Here is a 23,701-nt window from a genome sequence, read left to right as displayed (position 1 = left end):
GAGGACCAAGCGGTTACTATTTACTAAGCCACCTTGTTGTCCCATATAAATAAGAATAGAGTAACGACACTTTAGATCTCTAATATTTGAAAGTTTCACCCTAGCTTCTTATTTCATAAAGTCGAACGATTGGTCAAGTGCGGCCTCTTCCTCTTTTGACATTTTTGTTTCGTTTTGACGAAAGATGAACGAATGAAAAATTCTCAAGTGCAACTGTAATTAAGGCCGAAGCATTGGCCGACCAAATTTAGTTTGGAGCCCCATAGCTATTGTGCTAGACCCTGTTATGACTTAAGAGAAGGGTATCGTAAGTCAACTTCTGAGGCAAAAGGACATCAGAAGTGCCATAAGTTGTGTACAGAGATCACTTTGGTGCCATAACTTTTTTTCGAATTACTTTGGTGCCAAATCGGAGGAAAATAGACCACTTTAGGGCGCGCATGGAATCCATTCTGGAGTAGAAATTTTGCTCCAGAATGCATTCCGGAACAGAAATGTGTTTGTTAAAAAATTTCCGGAATGCATTCTGGAGCAATTTTTGCATTCTGGAATAAAAATGTGTTTGTTAAAAATACTTGATTCCAGAATGCATTTTTGATTCCAGAATGAGTTTTGGGCAAAAAAAAGAGAAACTACTTTTTGTAGCTTTTCTCTTCTAGAATGCATTCTCCCTATTTTCTCTCTTTTTCATGGCCTTTACAACACATTTTGAGATCTCATTAATTTTTTTTTCAGAAAATGCGTAAAAATTGAAAAATTCCAGAAAAATTCATAAAAATTTCCAAAAAATAAAAAAAAGTCAGATTTCCAGAAAATAGGAAATTTGGTGAATTTTTTTCAAAAAATATAAAAAAATCAAAATTTCAAAACTTCACAGAATGGCTTAGAATACCTTTGGGCACCCACTTTGAGTGAAATTTAATTTTTTTGAGGTGCCCAAAAAAATCAAAAAATAAAAAATTTCAAAACTTCACAAAATGGTTTAGAATACCTTTGGGCACCTACTTTGAGTGAAATTTAATTTTTTGAGGTGCCCAAAAAAATCAAAAAATAAAAAATTTCAAAACTTCACAAAATGGCTTAGAATACTTTTGGGCACCCACTTTGAGTGAAATTTTTTTTTAGGTGCCCAATAAAATAAAAAAATAAAAAATTTTAAAACTTCACAGAATGACTTAAAATACTTGTGACCACCCACTTTGAGTGAAATTTAAATTTTTTTAGGTGCAAAAAAAAATCAACAAATCAAAATAGATTTCTGTTCCGGAAATCAATTTCTGGAGCAGAATTAGTCATGTTTTATCAAACAGATTTCTCCTCCAAAAATTAATTTCTGGCAAGAATTCTGGAAATCAATTTCTGGCAAGAATTTGATTTCTAGTGCAGAATGGTTACCATTCACGCCCTTAGTGACTTCGGCCAAAAAGCTGATGTGGCATTTATATTTAAAAAAAAATGGTCTGACTTGTACACGTGGAAATTATGTGGCTTTTTTCGAATTTTTTAATCTTTTTTTTTCCTAACTTTTTCCCGGTCGCCGTTCCGGCGACCGACCAAAGGGGAGGGTTGGCGAGGCCGACCTCGCCGGTCTCTAGAGAAGCTCACCCCGCCGGCCACCGGCGAGGGCTCCTCACCGGCCCCTGGCTGGGCGAGGTCGGCCTCGCTTGTGGCCGGCAGGGCGAGCTTCGCCAGATCTGGCAAGGCCGACCTTGCCATTGCCTGGGTCGCAACGGCGAGGTCTCGCATCGCCAGCAAAGGCGATCGCTTCCTCTCGGCGAGGGTCGCCGAGCCCAGACCAGGGGCCGGCGACCCTCGTCGACCACTCCGCTCACCACCGTCGGCCCTTCCCAGCGGTGGTGGGGTGGCAGCAGCGCCGCTGCTGCAATGTTTGATGTTTTTTTTTTTAAATATAAATAAATATAATATAAATTTTATTTTTCTAAAAAAGTACACGTCGTGACTAAACAGGCGTCCTTTTTGGTTTTTAATGCTTGATTCCACCTGGACCTCTCCGGTGAGCCATGTCAACGCCACATAGGATTTTCGGCAAGCCATGTCGGCATTGACACTAAAGTGATCGTTTTCAAAAAAGTTGGCACCAAAGTGATCCGAAAAAAAGTTATGGCACCAAAGTGATCTCCGTACATAAGTTATGGCACTAATAGTATCATTTTGCCTAACTTTTGATGAGCCTTAATTATTTATTTATCTAAATATTTTATTAATTCACACATTGCTTAATTAACCAGGGATACTGGGCTAGCAAGCCGGTTAATTAAGCACTGTGCAACCCAACAGGAACTGAAGTCACTCTCCTGTCACTCTAGGCGCGGAGGCTACTATTGTAACAGTCTGAATTTTCGATCCTTTTCCCGGGATTTAAGAAATTAATTTGACCAATGCGCTATAGTGAGATCTCACCCGGGAACCGCGCATTCTCGGGATGCTAACCTTAGGGGTAGGGCCGTTACGGGATTGAGTTCGCACAACCAAAGAACTCGACTTGGCTTCGATCTTCGACCATATGGATTGACGAGGGAATGTTTTGAGCCAACCGAGACCGGTCTACTTGATTGATCGTGTCCAAAGGGCACTAGTGACAGACCTTGCAATTATATGACAATCGAGGTCGTCTTGGTTCGAGCAAACTTAAACGTGATTTGACTTAGTGTCGATCATGGGTCGAGAGCGCGTAATCCCAATGAGCCACCCGTTAGCCAGAGATAAGCTAAAGTTGCGATTGCTCGATTTTAGTCATTTCTTGGAATTCGGGCCCGGGAATCGAGAATTTTGAAAGTGACAATTTTGGACGGCCGATGACGTTTTGGCTTGGCCAACCTTGGGGCCACCCATTTCGCAAAAAAATGGATTTCGATCCGGGCAGGAAAATTACGGTTTTGCCCCCGTGGGAGGCCGGATTCGGAGGCCGTTTGAGGTTATTTTTCGCGGCCAAGGTCATTTTGGGGTGGCCACGCACATTCAGTGGTTTTGGCCAAAAATTGGAATTTCGACAAAAATTGGAAAAATAATATTATTTTATTCCCGAGACTTTGACGTGGATTTTCGAGGGCTTGCGCGATGAATTTCGCGATTCCGACGCCATATTATGTTGGCCACGCATATATGGAACGCGTATGTGCAAAAATTGGAATTTCGGTTCGGGATCGGAAAATTACGAAAATACCCCTAGGCCATTTTTAATTAATTCCGAAATTTGGATTAATTTTAGGATTAACCAAGGTGAGTTAGGCTTAACTCAGGTCTGGTCAACCATGGTTAAGAGCAAATGACCATTCTACCCCTAAATTATTGGATGAGAAGGAAAGAAAGCCATTGGATCAAGGGCAAAATTGTCCAATGGGCTTAGATTGAGACACATGGATTCCACTCACACCATCTTTGACCCATTTGACCAGACCATCTCTCTCTCGTGGAAGACCATTCAGCCATTTTTCCCCCAAAATTTTCTCTCTTTTCCCGTTTCCATTTCTGCAGATTACGTTTCTCACGCACCCTTGGACCTCCCTCTCACTGTTCGGCCCACCACGATCCGGTTTTTGTCAAAAAACAGCCTTGTTTCTCTCTTTTTCTCTTTCCCGCAAAACAAGATGCACTGCCGAGACCAGGAGCTCGATCACTGTCCGTCGACACCGGCCGTCCAGGCCTCGCCGTACGTCGCCGTCCGCGCGATCCGTACGGTGTCCGTACGGTGCGCATTCACGCTGTCCGTACGGAACACTTTTTCACGCCGTCCGTACATCGCCGCCTATTCTTTCTTGCTGTCCCGACCCGTTCCGGCCCCATTCTGTCTCGCCTTTTTGGGTAAGTGTTTTCCCCAAATGTCATTTAGGACCTCGGGGTATTTCTAGACTCGTTTGAAGTTCGGTTTAAGTGATTTTAGGAATTTGTTTGTGGCGTTTCTGGTGGATCTTCGGGACTAAGTTAGGGGTTGAATGTTTGGAGGTTGTGGGCTGATTGGACGACGACGAAATTCGAGGTTTAGGAATGCTAAGTTAGGGCTGTGATGTCGAGGATCGATCGGGAATTAAATGGGTGATTAATTGGAAATGTATTGGCTTGATTGGGTTTATCGGATTAATTGTGTAGTTTGCGATCATTGGCTTGTTCTAGTTTGTGCTTGGGCCGAATGTGATGTGGTGCTATGCCGTGTGTGTGGTTGTGAGGTGTGGTGGCGTGGACATGTGAATGTGCATTGAGTTCGTGTGCCGAGTGTGGGTGATCATGTGGTGTTCGTGTGATGAGAATGCGTGTTTGTGAAGTGTACGTGAGATGTGAATTTGGTGCATGGCTATGTATGTGTGAGGCGTATATGTTTGGCCGTGCGTGTGCGATTGTGTGTAAGTGTGGTTTGAGTGGAACGAGGGTACGGAAATGTGAGATTGGTTGGAAAGGATCCGTCCGAGGCGTGTACGTTTACGCGGGACGATGCCGTCCCTAACGAGGTGACGATGCCCTAGACCCGAGGGTGTCGATGCCGACGTGGTAAGAAGACCGTTGGCCTGATGCGTTTACGCGGGCGCGGTAGAAGGAAAGTGTGTGTAGGATTCCATCCCGAGCGTGTACGTTTACGCGGGATGATGCCGTCCCGACGAGGTGACGATGCCGGCCCGACGGGAGTGATGCGATGCGACGAGTCGAAGACCATTGGCGATGCGTTTTACGCGGGCGCGGTAGTGGTGGAAAGGTTGAGAATGAGTGGGATTTGGCAAGACAAGCGAGAGGATTGTGGAAAGTGACGCATGGTGTGAGTAGCGTGCGAGTGTGTTTGTATCGCGTGATGTGATGCTTAATTATGGGGTGCCCAGGTTGCCCAGTGAAGTTGCAGGCGATGCCTAAGAAGTCTTCCGGAGGATCGAACCAGGCGAAGTAGGAGCATGAAGAAAGGAGGATGAGCCCTAGGTTTTTCCTAGGGTATTATAAGGAGTTGTTAAGATTAGTTTGACCAGTAGTGAAGTTAAGATAACGCAGGGCCTGATATTTCGATATGACGGTGACTTCGGATGCTTGATTTGCTGTATATGTTTGTAATACAATGTTTGTATATTTGGTGTTGTATAAATATGTTGTTGTTTGTACATTTCATTTGTTCTACCCGTTGTCGTCATTATTTGTCCGGGGTTTTATTATTCGCTTCCGCATGTGGCTCACGATGTTTGGGTTGGGTCGGCGACGTTCCTGGGACGTCGCATCATTTCGACCGGAGCAGGGGATGTCGCGAGCTCGATGGGGTTCGGGGCGTGACAACTATACCTGTCTACCCCGAGATAGTTAGCCAAAGCTGATATGGAGTTTACCTTCTCTAACCAAAATGCCTCTTAGTTCCCTTCCAATCTTTGTCTTCTCAGGATAGAGGGAATATGGAGAGAACTTATATGGAAGTCTTACGGGTATAAACCTAGCCACAATGTTTTTCTTGGCGTGGGACCTGCCTATACCCAAGTCAGTTTAAGGTCGCCTGACACCCCTAAAGTGGGGGCTAACCCTGCCAAACTCGACTATGTGGGGTATTGTTTGGGGAGCCTTTTGAGATATTGCTCAGGACCAAGAACTTTTGCTATTGGGAGTGAGCACATTTGTTGCCTTCATCTAGATATTCGGCCAACCGAACAAAACGTTTTAAATAATCATGCACTTTCACATCATATTATTAATCTCAAACCATAATCTCCAGAGCAAAGAATTTAGTGCTTTAACTTTAGAATTAGTGAGAGCATAATACACCTTTGTTCTCCATTAGTTTTCTCTCCAGTAAAGCGACAAAGTCACCACTTCGTGTCAGTGTCAATGTTTCACTCTGGTTTTGACTTAATCAACGTTCCTGAGGCCTTGCAAGTTGGAATGTATCAATCAAATGCTTGGTCAAGCAAATGTCATCTTCCTCAAATATCATTTTCAAGCTATGTTGGGCCTAAAATTGTACTTCGCAATCTCTGATGAGCAAGTTTTGGATGAGGGCCTTGGCCTTCTTTGACAACATAACCATGTTCAGATTTATCCAACGGTACTAAACATGACTTCCTACAGGTTAAACATGACTTTAATGGCGTTGCCGCCGCGAGCGCTGGTCTCAAAGGCTTGTTCAATCTCCTCCTGCGAGAATCCGAAGCGGTGGGTTATCAAAGGCTTCACGTCGATCTTGCCGGTCCGTAAGAAATCGATGCAGAGAGGGTATGTGTTTCTATACCGAAATATGCCTATTACATCAGTCTCCCTGCCAAAGAGAAGAAACTCAACTAGTCATAACATTCAAGAAGAAGCTATGCGCGAGTGAACAAATGCAAAATGAATGGAATCGTGCTTGCTTGTAGACAAATCACAGAGGCAGAGGGATAACATTTGCATTAATGTCATTTGCATCGTCCTTGAAACATCAAATCAAGCTATGCAATTACCTCGCTGCTGCAGGAGTAAGAGGAACTGTCATCTTGCTCAAGGCTAATCCGATAAGGCACACTTTGCCACCAGCACGAGTCGCATTCAAAGCTGTGGTCATTGTTTTGTCATAGCCAACACAATCGAAGCTCACGTCGATGTTGCAGCCCATTGCATTTTGAATGCGTGCCACTTCTTCATCCACGAGCTGTAATGTTTCAGATTAAGTCACTCAAGATGAACCTGAAGAACTTGAACATACGTTGAATATACAGCAGAATGTTTTTTCACTTGAAGAAAATCGAGGGCACTCCCAATTAGGCTGCGCAGTGGGCCAAGTCTCTAGAATGATTATGTTCTTTAGTATACAAAAGTACAAAACTTGAAAATTATGCTATCACCTTTACATCTGTTGAGACTTGAACCGCCTCATCAGCGCCAAGCATTTTCGCAATCAACAATCTGTGCTCATCTACATCAGCGATGACGATTCTCGGAGCTCCAAAAGCACGAGCTGCTAATAAGGTAACGAGGCCTATCGGCCCTGATCCCATTATGAGTATGTTGGTCTCAGGATTGATATTTGCTCGGCGACAAGCGTGGACACCAACACTGAGGGGCTCGCACATTGCCCCTTCCTCCAAGCTCACATTTTCCGGTAGCTTGTAACACAGATGTGCGGGATGCACCACCTACTCCCAAACAATTAGACAGGGAAAAAGAAGTGTTTTCATCAACTATGTTCACTTCATTTCTTTGTTAGCAAGCAAAACGCTCTCTACCAACGCGAACAATCTGAAAAGTTCAAGGAACTCGAAATAGGGAGTTCTACAGAAGCCTAAACTGTAATTTGAGTCCCCAGAATAGCAAAGAAACATAAGGCCGTATTAACTTTTACCCAAGAAACTTAAGATTTGTTCAAGAGTAAGAGCAGCGTTGGCAGCACAATACTCTAGGCATATTGATGTAGTGTAAATATAGCTGGAATGGGAATTAATAATCTATGCACTGTACCTGTCCTTAGATGCAAGAACAAAATAACACAGCCAGAAACATGTCTAATATATGAGGAAAGAAATGTTAAAACAATTATTATACGTTCAATCAAGCCATTACATTCATGTAAACCTCAATACTGATAAAGGCTTATATAGATTTTAATCGGTCAAGCAAGGGCACTATTTGGCTATAAAAGCCTGAAAAACCCAAATGTCAGCAAGCATACCTTATTGGCAAGAGAACCATTAGTTGGCGGAGATCCGAAGAATTTCATTTCCGGGCAAAGATTGTAGCGGCCATCTTTGCAGTGACGGCATTGACCGCAACTGATTCCGGGCTCCAAGGCTACACGGTCGCCTACAACCAGAGACTTCACCTCAGTCCCAACTTCTTCTATGATCCCAGCACACTCGTGGCCTATTACCATTGGCTTCTTGACAATGAAGTTTGCACACCGCATTGTCTGTAACAAGGATATACAACAAGAAGCAGGAATAAGGTCACCAAAGGGTTTTTGCGGTTGCAGGTCAAAACCCGAAGAATAAGGTATGAGTAGAGTCTTCTACCTTGAAGTGATGAACATCGCTTCCACAGATACCAAGAGCTTTTACCCGGACCTTAACATCGTGAGGACCTGAAATTGTAAATAGAGGGTGAGCAGAGCACAACAAAGCATATACACATTTTCCATCACAGTTTAAACATCAAATAGAGTGGGGAGCAAATAGAATCTTGTTCAAAAAAAGGTAAGTAACCTAATTATCAGAAAGCAAAGCTAAATTCATGCATTTGCTCAATTCAACGAGCACAACTTTTAGGAGCTCATGCTAATATTCCGTGACAGCATAAGTAGCCATTGTCATAGGAAAGCTCAATTAGACACGTTCTGTTTCTGTGGCAGATCTATAATTTACCACAAAAAGATTCTATTCATGCTTTCATCAACATCCTCTCATAAAAAAGGACTATCGATCTTGCTTGAAGGCACAAAAGGGGAAATTATAAAAGAGCACGAGCCATGAGATCACTCTCTGGGAGTCCAAATCCAGCAAGAAGCATCAATTAAAGCACCACAGGAAAAGTGGAGGATGATCACCGCATAAAAGTCAGATAAATAGAGGGGTTCCTACCCACTTTGAGCAAGGCAAGAATTTTTAATTCAGCACAATTGTAGACCTTAATTGGTCGTGGCTTGTGGGGTGGGGGTTGCTTCAACTTCTGAATCGTAATTTGAATTGAGTTAAAGACTCAACAGCAAACGCAAGAGATGAGAACCAACCAAGAGGAGGGAGATGGTAGGGTTGAATTTTGAGGTTCTTGACACCCAGAAGCCAAGCAGCCATGTTGGTCTCTTCTTCTTCGTTTGCTTTGGTCTGTGTCTCCATGATGATCACCGACCTGAGAGAGAGAGAGAGAGATGATGCTAGCATGAAAAATGGAGGTTCTGGGGTTCACTGTCCATGGAAGTGTCGCAGTCAGTCCAACGTCAACCCATGAGTCCGATGATAAAGACCAGATCACTAGATGACAGATGACTCACCTCCTATGCGACTTATCCATCCATCTGCCCACGTATCTGGCACAACAAGAGTTATCTTGACTATTGAGAAACTATAAATTAAAGATAAAAGAAACTAATTTCTTGATAAATGATGTAAAAAAAATTGCTCAAGTTATTTATATTTTATGGCAAATTGCCTTGCCACTTGCGAAGCAGAGTCGCGAACGACGTGGAAAGCCTCCAACTTTCTGGTTTTTTACTCTTTCTTTATTGAGGTCGCTTGTTCGTGTTCGCTAATGCCAATGACTGGATTCTGATTCTGAAGCCAGCAGGGTCTGGGTAGGATCGAATCTGCCAAATTCAGAAGATCCTCCGCTTGAAAGTCGTTGCCTTTTCGACTCGAACGGAGGCTTAAAGTCCTACCCTTTATTCTCATCCTCCACCCGCTCCCCTTTATCCCTCCTCCTTCGTTCCCAGTTCATCGCAGAATCACAAGGCTTTGGCTTGACACTCAAGTGAGCTTTTGGAGTGCCCTGAGAGAAAAAGTGGCAAATATGGGCAAAGGAGGCATGTCTCGCGAGAATGGCGATGGAGAGAACATGGCTGCTTGGCTCGTTGGTGTCAACACCCTGAAGATTCAACCTTTCACTCTCCCTCCACTTGGTCATAAGCGCTTAATCTCTTTTGATGTTCTTTTCTTTTCTTTTCTTTTTCCCTTTGGAGTTTCCAGTTTCCTTTTGTATGTTCTGTGCATCCTTTTTGTCTGTTTCTTGATGACCCGTGTGCGGCATTTTGGATTAATCTGTGCTTTATACGTGCAAATAGGCCCCCATGATGTCAGAGTCAGGATGAAGGCTGTTGGTATATGTGGGAGCGACGTTCACTATCTGAAGGTTATGGTTTTATAACTGTCTTCTGTATTGCTTTCTTCCCCTTCTGTTAATGACAGTCTATTGGCTAAAGCTCGGGATGATGGCTTACTTTCATGTGGATCGCGCAAAATAAGCTGGGGAAGGGAAGAAAAAGGACTAGTTGGCACGCTGATCTGACTTTGATGAGTAACAGATGGGAATTTGATTTAAAGGGCTCCTCAATGAGAGAGGACATTTTTGATACTGGTACATTAGTTAAAAAAAGAATGATTGATCCAGCTCGGTTAAGAGATTCCTTTATATGTTGGACCATATGGATTGTGAAATGCAGTGATGAAGATTTTTCTTCTTGGTTAGCAATACCCATGGTTTCATCTTAAGTAAAATCTCATCTCACAAGTTGTACTTGGCTAATAAGTATATTCTTTTACACTTGCTCTCTTTTGATTGTTTATTCGACTTGCAGACGCTAAGATGCGCGCATTTCGTGGTGGAAGAGCCTATGGTGATCGGGCATGAGTGTGCAGGGATCATAGAAGAAGTGGGGAGTGAAGTCAAGACATTGGTTCTGGGTGATCGAGTGGCCCTAGAGCCAGGGATCAGCTGTTGGCGTTGTGATCATTGTAAAGAAGGCCGATACAATCTCTGTCCTGACATGAAGTTCTTTGCCACTCCTCCTGTACATGGTTCTCTTGCCAATCAGGTGAAAAAAATTAAGTATTGTTTCACTATATGCTGTTTGACATATGCTCTGTTAGTAACTGTTCTGTGTCATGACATAGCTATTGAGCGAAATTTTTGTAGAACATCTTGACAAGGCTTAGGTTGTTGTTGTTCTGTATCTTGAAGTTGGTTTGGAAGGACCGGAAGGGATGGGAGAATGACTAAAAATCTGGATCCTGTACTATTTTGCTAACATTAAGGCATGGGGATTGATAAATACTTCATTTGGACATCATTTGGTATATACGGATGGAGTTGCACAGCTATTTGAAATTGGGTCGCATAAATTGTTCAAAGGTTAGATGCATGAAGAAACTTGGGCAGTGTTGAAAGTACCTTTCTCTCTATTGGCAGGTGGTGCATCCCGCAGACCTTTGTTTTAAGCTTCCAGACAATGTGAGTTTGGAGGAAGGGGCAATGTGCGAGCCCCTGAGCGTTGGAGTTCATGCTTGTCGCAGAGCTAATGTCAGTTCAGAGACAAACATTTTGGTAATGGGTGCAGGACCTATAGGGCTTGTCACAATGTTAGCTGCCCGTGCTTTTGGAGCACCCAGAATTGTCATTGTGGATGTTGATGACCACCGCTTATCAGTTGCAAAGGATCTGGGTGCAGATGACATCGTGAAAGTTTCTACAGATAGGAAGGTATGCTAGACCAAATTTGAAGTAAGCATCATTTTGTTGTTTTCAATTGAACTAACAAGCTGAAGCCAGTGATTTTGGTGTGCATTATAGTGCCTTTTGCATAATTTGTGTTGGTTGTGACTGGTTGAGGTGTTAAGATTGCTCATCTGCCTATACTGTTCACTCTGCCAAGTTGTTTGCGAAGAAATTGGACTATAACAGTCAACAACACTTGTGTCTCTTCCCCAACAATACAACCAAGGAGCCCGCATCCGTAGCACTTGTTGTGGAGAATAAGTTGTTGAATTTCTTTGACAGTTCTATTTTCCATTTCATGGTTTTGGTTTCCTTTTCCTTGTTTTTATTAGAGAATGGCGTGGCAGAATGGTGCGAAATAGCAGGCTTATAGGCCCTTATAAGCTTATATCTCAAACTTGAGAAAATGAAGCTATTGCTTGCTCTCGAGTTCATTGTCTTGAGTTCACCCTTCTGCAGGAAATACCTGAAGAGGTGGTACTGATACAAAAAGCAATGGGAACAGAGATTGACGTGAGCTTTGACTGTGCCGGTTTCGACAAAACTATGTCAACAGCACTGAATGCCACTCGGTCTGGCGGCAAAGTTTGCCTTGTGGGAATGGGTCATAACCACATGACTGTCCCGCTTACTCCTGCTGCTGCAAGGTACTTTTTCTTCCCTCCCGTATATTTTCCCCCCAGCTATGTTACAAATGCCACTGCAATGTGCTCTGCTAATGTTAGCCGAGGGCTGGCCAGATATGAGCCAGAGCTTTTCACTGCCTAACTATGCTATGACGGACAGATTTGTCACTGATCAACTATATATCCAAAGATAGTGTGTCAAAATAGTGGCTGTTTAATCGTTAAGTGACAAGTGCTAATATTTGAAGAGTGTTCCACTGTTGCATCTGAATATGAAGAAGGAACGAATTCGGTACCTTTGCTCATTCACGCATACGTTGATGACTTGCAGGGAGGTTGATGTGATTGGCATATTCCGGTACAAGAACACATGGCCTCTCTGCCTCGAGTTTCTAAGAAGTGGCAAGATAGATGTGAAGCCCCTCATAACCCACAGATTTGAGTTCTCCCAGAAGGGAGTCGAAGACGCCTTTGAGACGAGTGCTCGGGGCGGCAACGCCATCAAGGTCATGTTTAATCTGTGAGAACGGAATCACGCCAAGAAAATTTCCGTCACGCGGTGAAGTGTCTTGGCTGTGACATGTAAACCATAGATTTCAACCTTTAGGTGTGGATTGATATATCGAGGAATCTGCTTTGGTTTGCCTTGCTCAATCTGGGAAAGTTGAATAACAGAAGTTGGCAATGATGTAGACAGTGTGTGGCTCTGGGCAAACTGAGAGTGTGGGGTCTGTTATATAAGATATGCACCAGCATGCTTGTGGATTAGTTTTTTTAAATTTTAGGTCATTAATCTTATTGATATGATATTACAAATACGTTGCCTTCTTGATTTCTTGCGGTGCATGGGATGTTAGGCTTTTGTTGTGGGTTAGTCACTTTTTTATTAGGGTTAATATCATGAAAAATCTCAAACTGGTACGATAAATTTATCCAAAATTAATTTTTTGATCAATATAAATCCCAAATCGGTATATCTGTGATAAATTTATCCTCACTAAAAATCCCAAACTGGTACATTTGTGATAAATTTGCTTTTCGTTAATTTGGATTAATACAAAAAAAAACCACAAACTTGTATACCCGAGACAAACGAAGGGTAAAATCTCAAATTAGTACATCCGTTAACTGTTATATGTCATTTAACTCAATAATTCGACAGTAAAATTTAATGAAAATTAATTGATGGTAAATTTGTCACTTTAGTTTTGGGCAAATCTATCATAAATATACAAGTTTGAGGTTTTTCATAGTATTAATCATTTTTATTACAGTCTATATGCAAGCCGTCAACGCCTGTTTTTTCTTTGGATTTCTTACACTGCTTAGTGATGATTGAATAATATGACATAACTAAATTTATCGGACATGAGAATCAAGAGAATCTCTCGATCTCGATTAGCATCTGCCGCCACTTTTACTAATTCAGAAACACCGTCACATGATATTCTCGAGAGGCATCCGAACTACTTTTTATGAGATGGAACACGTGCCTGTATGAAAATTTACAGACACATTACATGTAAAATTATGTTGCTTTGCTGGTTTTTGAATTTACCAGTTGGCTAAATTTTCGCCAGCCAGTGAGCACTTGATATTTCTGGCTGCTAAAATGGGGCATTTTTGTCCAAAACAAAATTTGGAAGTGATGAAACATGCCTTCATGCCACTCACCTCCACCTCCACCTCCACCTCCAATGCCTCTTCACTTTCCATCGGAATCACCATACACAACAGGAAATCCCTCTCTTTTTATCTTCATTTCTAAGAAGAACCCAAGTTTCAAGGATACAACCCTCTTCAACTTCCACCCTCAAGGCCAGTCCAACACAAATGCCCTATTCCACCCGCCCAGAAAATTAAGTGCTCGGTAGACCGGCGACAATTTGGCTGGCTCGCAAACTCAACCCTTGTATGAGAGAGGCTTCGCCACTTCGACCCTATATTTAAAATAATATCCATTTTGAACCCTTTATTTTTTTTTAGAAAATGACTTCACTAATTTTCCCAAAAATTATAAAAAACAAAATTATATGTGATTTTGCATTCCGATAATGAGTAGGAAGGTCTTCCAATGATTCACGCTAATAAAAGGAGATTGATAAAATCTTAAGAAAATTAAAGATTAAAAGTAAAATCCATGTTGAAGTCGCGTGAAGTAAAAGTACAAAAGAGCAAAAGAAAACAGAAACTAATTTCTTGATAAATGAACTAAAACAATTGCTCAAGTTATTTTTATTTTATGGCAAACTGTCATTGGCCTCGTCATTTGTGAAGCAGAGTCATGAACGACGTGGAAGTCTCTAATTTTCTTGTTTTTGTGGTTGCTCGTTCATGTTAGGCTATTAGCTAGTGGCCACGACTGGATTCTGCTGAAGCAGCAGAGATTGGATCGGATAGAATCTGTCAAATTCAAACGAACCCAACTTGAGATAATCATCTGTTCCGAACTTTCGACCTGAACAGAGGTATAAAAACGCGTTCTCATATCTTATCCTCCACCCACTCCCCCTGTGCCCCCTCCTCCAGCTCGTGTCGGACTCGCAAGGCTTTTTGACTTGGCACAGCTCCTAGGAAAAGAGCGGGCTCTTTAGAGTGCTCTGAGAGAAAAAAGTAGCAAAAATGGGCAAAGGAGGCATGTCTCGCGAGAATGGTGAAGAAGAGAACATGGCTGCTTGGCTCGTTGCTGTCAACACCCTCAAGATTCAACCCTTCACTCTCCCTCCACTTGGTCATAAGCTCTCAATCTCCTTTTGATGCTCTTTCTTTGTTTTTTTTGGGTTGTTAATATTCACCTTTTCGCTTGTGAGGGTGTTAATAGTTATCTTTGTGTGCTCTGTGCATCCTTTTGGTCGATTTCTTGATGACCCGTGTGCGGGATTTTGGATTAATATGTGCTTTTTTATGTGCAAATAGGCCCCCATGATGTCAGAGTCAGGATGAAGGCTGTTGGTATATGTGGGAGTGACGTTCACTATCTGAAGGTTATGGTTTTATAACTGTAATCTGTCTTCTTTATTGCTTTTTTCCCCTTCTGTTAATGATCGTCTATTGGCTAAGGCTCGGGATGGCCACTTACGTTCATGTGGATCGCGCAAAATAAGCTGGGGAAGGGAAGAACAAGGACAAGTTGGCACGCTGATATGACTCTGATGAGTAACAGATGGAGATTTGATTTTTTAAAGGGCTATCCAATGAGAGAGGACATTTTAGATACTGGTACATTAGTTAAAAAAACAATGATTGATCCTACTCCGTTGAGGTATTCTTTTATATGTTGGACCATATGGATTGTGAAATGCAGTGAGGAAGCTTTTTCTTCTTGGTTAGCAGTACCCATGATTTCATCTTAAGTAAAATCTCATCTCACAAGTTGCACTTGGCCGATAAGTAGATTCTTTACACTTGCTCTCTTTTGATTGTTTCTTTGACTTGCAGACGCTAAGATGCGCGCATTTCGTGGTGAAAGAGCCTATGGTGATCGGGCATGAGTGTGCAGGGATCATAGAAGAAGTGGGGAGTGAAGTCAAGACATTGGTTCCGGGTGATCGAGTGGCGCTAGAGCCAGGGATCAGCTGTTGGCGTTGTGATCATTGTAAAGAAGGCCGATACAATCTCTGTCCTGACATGAAGTTCTTTGCCACTCCTCCTGTACATGGTTCTCTTGCCAATCAGGTGAAAAAATAGAATATTGTTTCACTATCTGCTGTTTGACTTATTCTCTGATAGTAACTGTTTTGTGTCATGACGTAGCTATTGAGCAATATTTTGTAAGAACATCCGAACATATAATGAATGGAGATTGATAAAAACTTCATTTGGACATCCTTTGGCATAACTTGGCATCATACATGGAGCCACAGAGTTACTTGAAATTCGGTCACATATATGGTTAAAAGGTGAGATGCATCTAGAAACTTGGGCAGTTTTGAGAGTACCTTTCTTTATATTGACAGGTGGTGCATCCTGCAGACCTTTGTTTCAAGCTTCCAGACAATGTGAGCTTGGAGGAAGGGGCAATGTGCGAGCCCCTGAGTGTTGGAGTTCATGCTTGTCGCCGAGCTAATGTCGGTCCAGAGACAAATGTTTTGGTAATGGGTGCAGGGCCTATAGGGCTTGTTACTATGCTAGCTGCCCGTGCTTTTGGAGCACCCAGAATTGTCATTGTGGATGTTGATGACCACCGCTTATCAGTTGCAAAGGATCTGGGTGCAGATAATATCGTGAAAGTTTCTACAGATATGAAGGTGTGCTAGATTAAATTTGAATTAAGTGTCATTTTGTTGTTTTTCATTGAACTAACAAGGTGAAGCCAGTGATTGGGATGTGCATGTCAGGGCCTTTTGCATAATTTGTATTAGTTGTGACTTGTGACTGGTTGAGGTGCTCATCTGCCTATACTGTTCAGTCTGCCAAGTTGTTTCCGAAGAAATTGGAGAATGACATTCAACAACACTAGTCTCTCTTCGGCTATAATACAACCTAGAAGCATGCATTCATAGTACTGTTCGTGGAGAAAAAGTTGTTGAAATTCTTTGGCTGTTCTATTTTCATTGCCATTTCATGGTTTTGGTTTGCTTTTCCTCGTTTTTATCAGAAAATGGCATGACGGAATGGTTCAATCTAGCAGTCTATAAGCCCTTATAAGCTCATATCTCAAACTTGAGAAAATGAAGTTCTCACTTGCTCTCAAGTTCATTGTCTTGAGTTCGCCCTTCTGCAGGACATACCTGAAGAGGTGGCGCTGATACAAAAAGCAATGGCAACAGAGATTGACGTGATCTTTGACTGTGCCGGTTTTAATAAAACTATGTCAACGGCATTGAATGCCACTCGATCTGGCGGCAAAGTTTGCCTCGTGGGAATGGGTCATAACGAGATGACTGTCCCGCTAACTCCCGCTGCTGCAAGGTATATTTTTTCCCCTGCCATGTTACAAATGCCCCTGCAATGTGCTCTGCCAATGTTAGCCAAGGGCTAGCCAGATATGGGCCTGAGCTTTATACTGCCTAGCTATGCTACAACGGACGTACTTGTTACCAACTAACTATAGATCCAAAGATAGTGTGGCAAAATAGTGGCAGTGTAGTTGTCAAATAACAAGTGGTAATGGTTGAAGACTAGTCTAAGAAGTGTTCCACTATTGCATCTGAGAATTAGGAGTGAACAAATTTGATGTCTTTGCTCATTCATGCATACTTTGATGAACTGCAGGGAGGTTGATGTGATTGGAATATTCCGATACAAGAACACATGGCCTCTCTGCCTCGAGTTTCTAAGGAGCGGCAAGATAGATGTGAAGCCCCTCATAACCCACAGGTTTGGGTTCTCCCAGAAGGAAGTTGAAGATGCCTTTGAGACGAGCGCTCGTGGCAGCAAAGCCATCAAGGTCATGTTTAATCTGTGAGGACAGAATCGTGCCACGAAATTTTCATCACAAAGTGAAGTGTCTTAGTTGTGACATCTAAATAGCTGCAACGAATAACAGTAACAAGTCTACGGGCATCCACATGTTCGATACCTAATAACGTGGAGCCTAGAATAGTTATTAGACCATAAGGGCGTGTCTGAATGCATGATGAAATGGTGTGCCCTATCTTCAGCCTGTTCGTCCAGTGTTATCATCTGCTGTGGTTGGAAAAACCCGGCGGTGCTACATGTATCGGTGGACTATAGCTAGTGAAGTTTGCTATTTAAGCGGGAATATCATGCCGTGATTTCTATAAAAAGTTTCTCTTTCTTCTTCAGCCCATAAAGGTCGGAATGCGAAGCTACTAAAATCGCGGTCCTGTCATGTTTTGCTTAGGTTTGCTTAGGTTGTTGCCCATAAAGGAGATTCCCTCAGATATTTGCTTAAGGTTTTTTTGGCAAGTAAAGCACAGTTTCTTTTACAATTAGCTAGTGACATGTTACCTGATGTTAATACATACAGGTAAATGTCACAAAGGCAAAAATGAAGGAGACCTTTCCTTATATGCAGGCTTAAAGGGGGAATTAGGAGCAGAATATCCTGCCCTTTTTGTCTAATAACTCTAAAGCATGAAGCTACTAGCATTTTCTTTTGCGATTTTTCAGCACTTTTTATCGACTTTGAACGAAAGTTCAAACGAGAAATTGGGAGGAATGAATTGTATGTTTTGGATAGAAGTCCATCAATAAAGACATTGTTTTACGAAAGCAAGTGAGTGACAACCAGTGTCCTTAGACTTTTAGACCAAAGGGTTTTCACAAGATGCAAACAGTATTTGGTAACACTTTCCTACAAACTTTCATATCCAATCGGTTTTAAAATAAAAATTAATTTGAGAAAGAGAGGTTGGATGACTCGCGTAAGGGCCACGGATCAGGCCAACCAACTTAGGCTTCTGGTTTCTGCGATCCTAGGCAAAGGCAACCTCCGCCAGCGCCACCTTGAAGTTGCACGGCCTTGCCTCAAGCAGTCAGTGCCAGATTTGGCTCACTAAACCGTCAAATCTAGGATGTCAGCCAGATATGTGCCGGCGACTTCGCATGATGCTGGTCAGATATGCACAATAAAGCTGGGAAGGTAAAATTGGAATTTACATAATTTAGCGAGGGCAATATAAAGTAGCATTTTGAAAATGCTCAAAGCCAATGCGGGGTAGAACGTGAATTGGGTTAAGAGATTTTTGAAATGCTAGTTTTGTTCAAAACCCTTTGGAATTATCTCGCTAAACACCTCAACTTCGGCACAAAAGCATTTAGAAGCTCAAAATCTCTGACCAAAGCTGTGCCAAACGCATCATTACTCTTGAAGATTATATGAAACTACAGTAGAGATTATCACTTGGTGCTGTGTATTGTTTCGCTAGTTTGATAGCTAAGTCCCATCTCTATAACGTCAGTCACCAAAGGTTGATGGAAATCCAATACTCATCCACACAAAAGTGAGATTCCATCAGGTTGGATCTCATCTACTTTTCCTTATGAATCTCTCTCCACCAAAAAACAGTTGCATTCGAAGGTCACAACAAACCCAGACATATTCTTAAAAAACAAGGGATGTGTTTGTGCTAGCTACAAGAGTAGGATCGGGTGTCCATGGGGATGGAATCATTTGCACAATGACTTTACTTCTTATAATTTCACATGCATTGAAACAGTCTATCCATTCAACTTTTTTATGTTTTTATTTTCTGTTAAGGAAGAGGCCCAACCCTAATTTATTAACCTAAATTTTATGTTTGGATGTGTTTGTTTCGAGAAAGAAATATTTATTTCAAGAAAAATGTTTTCCCCTTTTCAGAGATTAGAACATTAATTTTCCTTATTTTAAGTATGATAAAATTTCTATCGACCGTGAATGGTTTTATATGGACTAATCATTTTCAATATACCAAACGCGTGAAAGTTTGAAAAATTAATTCTCAGAAATTTTTTTCACTCAAACAAACATATCTTTAGTGTGAGTTTCTAATCAAATTGAGTCATCCTATTAAGGGCTTTTACGGTCATAATTAGACTACTTATGTTTTTCTCAATGTCACGGTTGACTTTACTTCTGATTATCAAGAGATTTTCCTCTAAAATTTCATTTTATCTTGAAGAAATTCTTGAGTTTTCATTTGGAAAATAGAAAAGACTCTATTCATTAAAGCTTAAAACTCGTCGTGCGGAGTCAATTTTAGTATAATATATATCAGATTGGAAGAACGGGGTACTTTCACAAGTACTAAAGTACGAGTTACTAAAACTTATAAAAAAAGATATGCGAGGGGCATCGTTGCAAATTACAACGCTTTGACTAGCCTTGCTGAGAATACAATAATCATAATCACATAATCAAATCAAAAGTAAACGGAATTAAAGAAAGAGTTCGCATCCGAGGAGTGGAAGGGGAAGCCTTTCAATTTCAAAAAAGCAGGGGAAAAACAGAGCACCCAAAGCACCCCCAGCACAGCAAATCGCCATCGCCAGAGAAGCAGAGCAGAGAGAGAGAGAGAGAGAGAGAGGGAGGGTGGGAGAGAGCCCCACAAGCAGAGAGAGAGAGAGAGAGAAGCCAAATAGTTCAGCTTGTCCTGCTCCAACGGCATCTTCTTCTCTCTCTCTCTCTCTCTACCTCTGTCTCTCTATCTCTGTCTCTCGCTCGCTCGAAGTCTTCGCTCTCTTGCTCTCCATGTAAGCGCGATGCGTGGATGCTGAGCCGTCGCGCGTGCTCTGGAAATTTGCAGCAGAGAGCATTTTGGCTTTCGGGTATTTCTTCTTTTGTGCGCGCGTGACTTAAAGAACGTCTTTTTAGCCGATGGGCATTAGTGATCAATAGGTATGAGTTGTTTTGCTCTGCGACCGAGGTCCATCACCGACTGCTTAGGGGTCAATAGGGTTCTCAAAGATGGAGGCTTTTTTGGGTGCTTTCGCTTTCAAAACCTCGAGATTCCTGATTTTTGAAAATTTTTGTCGTTTTGCCTTTCGCCTTCTGTCTTGTCTGCTGAAAGCAGGTTGCACATTGCAGCAAATTTTTTTTTCTGTTTTCACCTTCAGTTGAAAATTTTTAACCTTGAAATCGGTATCTTTATTATAGTATAGTAGCTGACGTTGGTCAGAGAATTTTCCAGAGTAGCTGGTGTTTTGATGTAGTGGGTTTTAGTTGAATCCAGCGAGAAGACGATGATGTGATAAAGTTTGTTGCTTTTTTTGGTCATGTTTCAGATCCAGATGATTCTCTTGGGGACTGAAGTCTATTCAGAATTGTTTCCCGCATTCCCAGGAAAATGATGTCGTGACCATCACGGTAAGAGCCCTCGTCAACTTCAGCAAACTGGTCACATGAGAACCTTCTTCTCGGATTTTGACCTACGGTATGCTTTTGGAGAAAATGAGGATCTTTGACTTCAAAACTCGGCATTCTTAGTTGCGCCGAAAGGGTTTGAAGCGTTTGAGGGCAGACATTAGTCTAGAATAGCTTTGGATCCTACCCAAGAATCTGATAATCATTGGGTAAGTCTTTGTTATGGCTGTTGCCAAGAGCAACAGCAGCAGCAGCGAATCATCAATAAAGGCGTGCGACTACTATAAAGTTGCTGGCTTGAGCGAAACGATTTTGGGTGCAGAGCAGATCTCAAACTTGAAAGATAGATATGCACTCGGTGAGCAGTTGGGTTGGGGTCAATTTGGTGTAATCAGGGCATGTTCTCATAAGTCAACTGGGGAACTCCTCGCGTGCAAATCGATTGCCAAAGATAGACTGGTGACATCCGATGATGTGCGTAGCGTGAAGCTCGAGATCGAGATAATGACTAGGTTATCTGGGCATCCAAATGTAGTTGATTTGAAAGAGGTCTATGAGGAGGAAGATTACGTTCACTTGGTGATGGAGCTTTGCGCTGGAGGGGAACTGTTTCACCAGTTAATGGAACATGGTCGATTCTCTGAGGCTGAGGCTAGGGTTCTTTTCAGGCATCTTATGCAAGTGGTTTTGTATTGTCATGAGAAAGGGGTAGTTCATAGAGATTTGAAGCCGGAAAACATTCTATTGGCAACCAAGGCCTCATCTTCGCCCATTAAATTGGCTGATTTTGGTCTTGCCACTTACATTAAGCCCGGTAAGGTCTTAATTCCTGCTCTGTTGATAATATTCATTGCTCGCTGTTCTCTCTCCTCCAAATAGTGAGTTTTATGATTCAGCATATCTTTACAGGACAGAGTCTGCACGGGACTGTTGGGAGTCCATTTTACATAGCTCCAGAGGTGTTGTCGGGGGGTTATAACCAGAGTGCTGATATTTGGAGCGCTGGGGTCATCCTTTATATTCTCCTCAGTGGGATGCCGCCATTTTGGGGGAAGACCAAATCATGTATCTTTGATGCCGTTAGAATAGCTGATCTGCGATTCCCATCCAGTCCTTGGGATTGCATCTCTGCATCTGCAAAGGCTCTCATCAAGGGTATGCTTTGTGTTGATGCTTCTCAAAGATTCACAGCTCAGGATGTTCTAGGTAGGTCAATCTACATTGTTTCCGCTTAATGTAAGTTCACACAAATCTGCTATTTTTATGAAGCTATATGGGAGTACGTCTATGTAATGTGACTTTCAATGAATGTTTGTGTGCCATCCCTAACTTAACAGCGAGGCTAAATTCCAATTAGTGGATGACATTATTGCGATGCAAAGGCTGTTCCATGTTGTTCTTAATATCATCTGGAAGTAGGATATCTTTGGCTTTTCTTTTCCAAGAAAGACTACAACAAAAAGTTGATCATCTCTGCCATATCTACTATAGTAGCGTTTAAGCATCTGCCTAGGAAAATCTTGTATGTACTGCGATGATGGATCCTGACTATCAAATCTAAATAGATTGAAAGCGTCTTTTATTGTAATCTATGGTGACTTGTATGGTATACTGGTAATAGACCAGGATACTTCACTTAGCATCAACTTAAATGCGAGTCTTGTGATAAGCATTTTAGGCCTCGCGGGTGTGCCTTTTGTCTTCACTGGACATGATAATGATGCTTATGCAAGATAAGTAGTTGAGCATACTACTTCAATCTCTGACTTTGATAACCATTGTGTACATATACCTTGTGTAGGTCTTTATAAATGATTGTATCTTACGTATATTTCCACTCCCAACTTGTGCATATTATTGTCCTCGTGAAGAACATTCCTGGATGGACGAACATGGACCAAATGTTGAAGTCCTAAATCTATGGGAGCATAGGGCTTCTGGAGGATTTGATGATTGTGGAGTGTCGTTTTCTGCCACGCATATGCCTAGGGATCAGGATATCAGCTTTGGCAACAGAACACACATTACATGTGAAGCTCAGTCACCCACATTTACATGCAGATCATCTTTTTCTTCCTTCTTTCCTGAACCATCAACACCATGCCTTGCTTCTGGTGGGTTTTCCTTCCGCAGCTGTGGTAGTTCTGGTGCCCTGGAGTTCTCATCTCCTATTCCCTCAATGCCAAGCTTTTCTTTCTTCAGTCCCGGTTCGATGAATGGACAAGGAAGTGCTCCATCAGGGTTGTCATCATATGCGTCTGCAGGTGGAGGTACATGGTTCTTCATTTTGCTAATGTCGACAACTTTATATTCTTGTTAGTTGATACCATACGTTCGTGTATGTGCAGAGGCAAGGTCGGGTAAGCTGTTTACCTTGCCAAGTTCATCACTTGTCGTTTTCAACCATTTGGTGGGAGAGGAGGAGCATAAAATAGCTGAAGTTAAGAGGGGCGGAGGAACAACTGAGCATAGAGTATTGGGCATCCATAGCAAGAGGAATAGAACGATTGGCCTTGGCGAGCAGGAGCGACTAGATCTTGTGGTGACCGAGTCAGTCATCCGGTGGTCGTCGTGCACATTGATTCCCACTTCTCTTAGATCTTCTCTTGTCTGCTGAAGAAATTGGACATGGTGCAATCTAAGCTACCTATCGTATATGTGCTAATTTGACAGTGCTGTGACCTATTAGTGAGCGGAAAATATTTGTGTGACGACGGAGCATTGTCCTCATTAGATGTACAATTTGTAACTGGAGATACGATTGATGAGGAGTGGCCAAGGATTAAACATTATTGGGTGAATGTCTTGCTCTTGAGTGATTGTAATGGTGGATTTTCTCAACTTTTGTTATCTCTACTCAGTGTCTTTCTCAAGATTCTTCTGAATTCTTATCTGAGGAACTAGTGTTGGATTTTCGTGACTTCATAGCCAACCCAGTTGCGAATAGACAACATCCCTCGTTCAGTTTTGATGAGCCTTCTCAGGCGGCTAGGTCGAACGTGCTCAAAAACTTGTTCAGTTGTCGTTTGTATCGTGTCCTGGCACGTGAATTTAGATTCAATTGGAAAATACTCTCATCTGACCACCTCGTGGGACTGGTTCATCCACGGTCTAACTTGTCAGAGCTCGAGCTTTGTTACATCAATCTGGGAAAATTTGCTTGCCTTGAGAGGTGCGG

At 42.2% G+C, this 23,701-nt stretch overlaps 4 protein-coding genes across 7 annotated transcripts; 3 read left to right on the top strand and 1 right to left on the bottom strand.

The window, feature by feature from the left end:
- Positions 1 to 5,876: 5,876 nt before the first annotated feature.
- On the bottom strand, positions 5,877 to 8,829 carry LOC115683131 (L-idonate 5-dehydrogenase-like). Its single transcript, XM_030607559.2, has 6 exons — positions 8,672 to 8,829; positions 7,959 to 8,026; positions 7,619 to 7,855; positions 6,795 to 7,085; positions 6,414 to 6,601; positions 5,877 to 6,232 (listed from the first exon to the last, which is right to left on the bottom strand). Exons 1-6 carry the CDS (start codon positions 8,820 to 8,822, stop codon positions 6,040 to 6,042), a joined length of 1,128 nt encoding a protein of 375 aa, XP_030463419.2. The 5' UTR covers positions 8,823 to 8,829; the 3' UTR covers positions 5,877 to 6,039.
- Positions 8,830 to 9,097: 268 nt separating this feature from the next.
- On the top strand, positions 9,098 to 12,489 carry LOC115683130 (sorbitol dehydrogenase-like). The gene is made up of 6 exons (XM_030607557.2): positions 9,098 to 9,556; positions 9,719 to 9,786; positions 10,232 to 10,468; positions 10,843 to 11,133; positions 11,608 to 11,795; positions 12,106 to 12,489. Exons 1-6 carry the CDS (start codon positions 9,448 to 9,450, stop codon positions 12,296 to 12,298), a joined length of 1,086 nt encoding a protein of 361 aa, XP_030463417.1. The 5' UTR covers positions 9,098 to 9,447; the 3' UTR covers positions 12,299 to 12,489.
- A 1,652-nt stretch (positions 12,490 to 14,141) lies between these two features.
- On the top strand, positions 14,142 to 17,503 carry LOC115683129 (sorbitol dehydrogenase). 3 transcript variants are annotated; one of them, XM_030607553.2, is made up of 6 exons: positions 14,142 to 14,505; positions 14,691 to 14,758; positions 15,213 to 15,449; positions 15,731 to 16,021; positions 16,498 to 16,685; positions 16,989 to 17,503. In XM_030607553.2, exons 1-6 carry the CDS (start codon positions 14,397 to 14,399, stop codon positions 17,179 to 17,181), a joined length of 1,086 nt encoding a protein of 361 aa, XP_030463413.2. In that variant the 5' UTR covers positions 14,142 to 14,396; the 3' UTR covers positions 17,182 to 17,503. The 3 variants fall into 3 exon arrangements, with proteins under 3 accessions (XP_030463413.2, XP_030463415.2, XP_030463416.2); XM_030607555.2 differs by lacking the exons at positions 14,142 to 14,505; positions 14,691 to 14,758 and adding an exon at positions 14,851 to 14,993; XM_030607556.2 differs by lacking the exons at positions 14,142 to 14,505; positions 14,691 to 14,758 and adding an exon at positions 15,079 to 15,099.
- A 2,075-nt stretch (positions 17,504 to 19,578) lies between these two features.
- On the top strand, positions 19,579 to 23,373 carry LOC115683128 (calcium-dependent protein kinase 26-like). Of its 2 annotated transcripts, XM_056304105.1 has the most exons (6): positions 19,579 to 19,988; positions 20,445 to 20,526; positions 20,608 to 21,337; positions 21,433 to 21,729; positions 22,395 to 22,793; positions 22,872 to 23,373. In XM_056304105.1, exons 3-6 carry the CDS (start codon positions 20,746 to 20,748, stop codon positions 23,138 to 23,140), a joined length of 1,557 nt encoding a protein of 518 aa, XP_056160080.1. In that variant the 5' UTR covers positions 19,579 to 19,988; positions 20,445 to 20,526; positions 20,608 to 20,745; the 3' UTR covers positions 23,141 to 23,373. The 2 variants fall into 2 exon arrangements, with proteins under 2 accessions (XP_056160080.1, XP_030463412.2); XM_030607552.2 differs by having other exon boundaries at positions 20,445 to 21,337.
- The last annotated feature ends 328 nt before the right edge of the window (positions 23,374 to 23,701 follow it).

The sequence above is a fragment of the Syzygium oleosum genome, unplaced genomic scaffold (genome assembly GCF_021117445.2).
Source record: "Syzygium oleosum isolate NSW1041296 unplaced genomic scaffold, Sole_v2.1 Sole_v2.31, whole genome shotgun sequence".
In the NCBI taxonomy this organism is placed as follows: domain Eukaryota; kingdom Viridiplantae; phylum Streptophyta; class Magnoliopsida; order Myrtales; family Myrtaceae; genus Syzygium; species Syzygium oleosum.
The sequence above is the reverse complement of the archived record's forward strand: the minus strand, read 5'-3'. Positions and strand labels throughout refer to the sequence as shown.

Bases quoted from the DNA above. Each gene is read 5' to 3' on its own strand.
- LOC115683131 (XM_030607559.2), bottom strand. From the start codon at position 8,822: ATGCTAGCATCATCTCTCTCTCTCTCTCTCAGGTCGGTGATCATCATG. The intron at 7,086-7,618 runs GTATGCTTGCTG...GTTTGGGAGTAG, and splicing joins ATGGTTCTCTTGCCAATAAG to GTGGTGCATCCCGCACATCT. The intron at 6,233-6,413 runs GTAATTGCATAG...TCTCTTTGGCAG, and splicing joins CTTACTCCTGCAGCAGCGAG to GGAGACTGATGTAATAGGCA.
- LOC115683130 (XM_030607557.2), top strand. From the start codon at position 9,448: ATGGGCAAAGGAGGCATGTCTCGCGAGAATGGCGATGGAGAGAACATG. The intron at 9,557-9,718 runs GTCATAAGCGCT...ACGTGCAAATAG, and splicing joins TTTCACTCTCCCTCCACTTG to GCCCCCATGATGTCAGAGTC. The intron at 11,796-12,105 runs GTACTTTTTCTT...GATGACTTGCAG, and splicing joins CTTACTCCTGCTGCTGCAAG to GGAGGTTGATGTGATTGGCA.
- LOC115683129 (XM_030607553.2), top strand. From the start codon at position 14,397: ATGGGCAAAGGAGGCATGTCTCGCGAGAATGGTGAAGAAGAGAACATG. The intron at 14,759-15,212 runs GTTATGGTTTTA...TTTGACTTGCAG, and splicing joins GTGACGTTCACTATCTGAAG to ACGCTAAGATGCGCGCATTT. The intron at 15,450-15,730 runs GTGAAAAAATAG...TTATATTGACAG, and splicing joins ATGGTTCTCTTGCCAATCAG to GTGGTGCATCCTGCAGACCT.
- LOC115683128 (XM_056304105.1), top strand. From the start codon at position 20,746: ATGGCTGTTGCCAAGAGCAACAGCAGCAGCAGCGAATCATCAATAAAG. The intron at 21,338-21,432 runs GTAAGGTCTTAA...ATATCTTTACAG, and splicing joins TGCCACTTACATTAAGCCCG to GACAGAGTCTGCACGGGACT. The intron at 21,730-22,394 runs GTAGGTCAATCT...GTCCTCGTGAAG, and splicing joins CACAGCTCAGGATGTTCTAG to AACATTCCTGGATGGACGAA.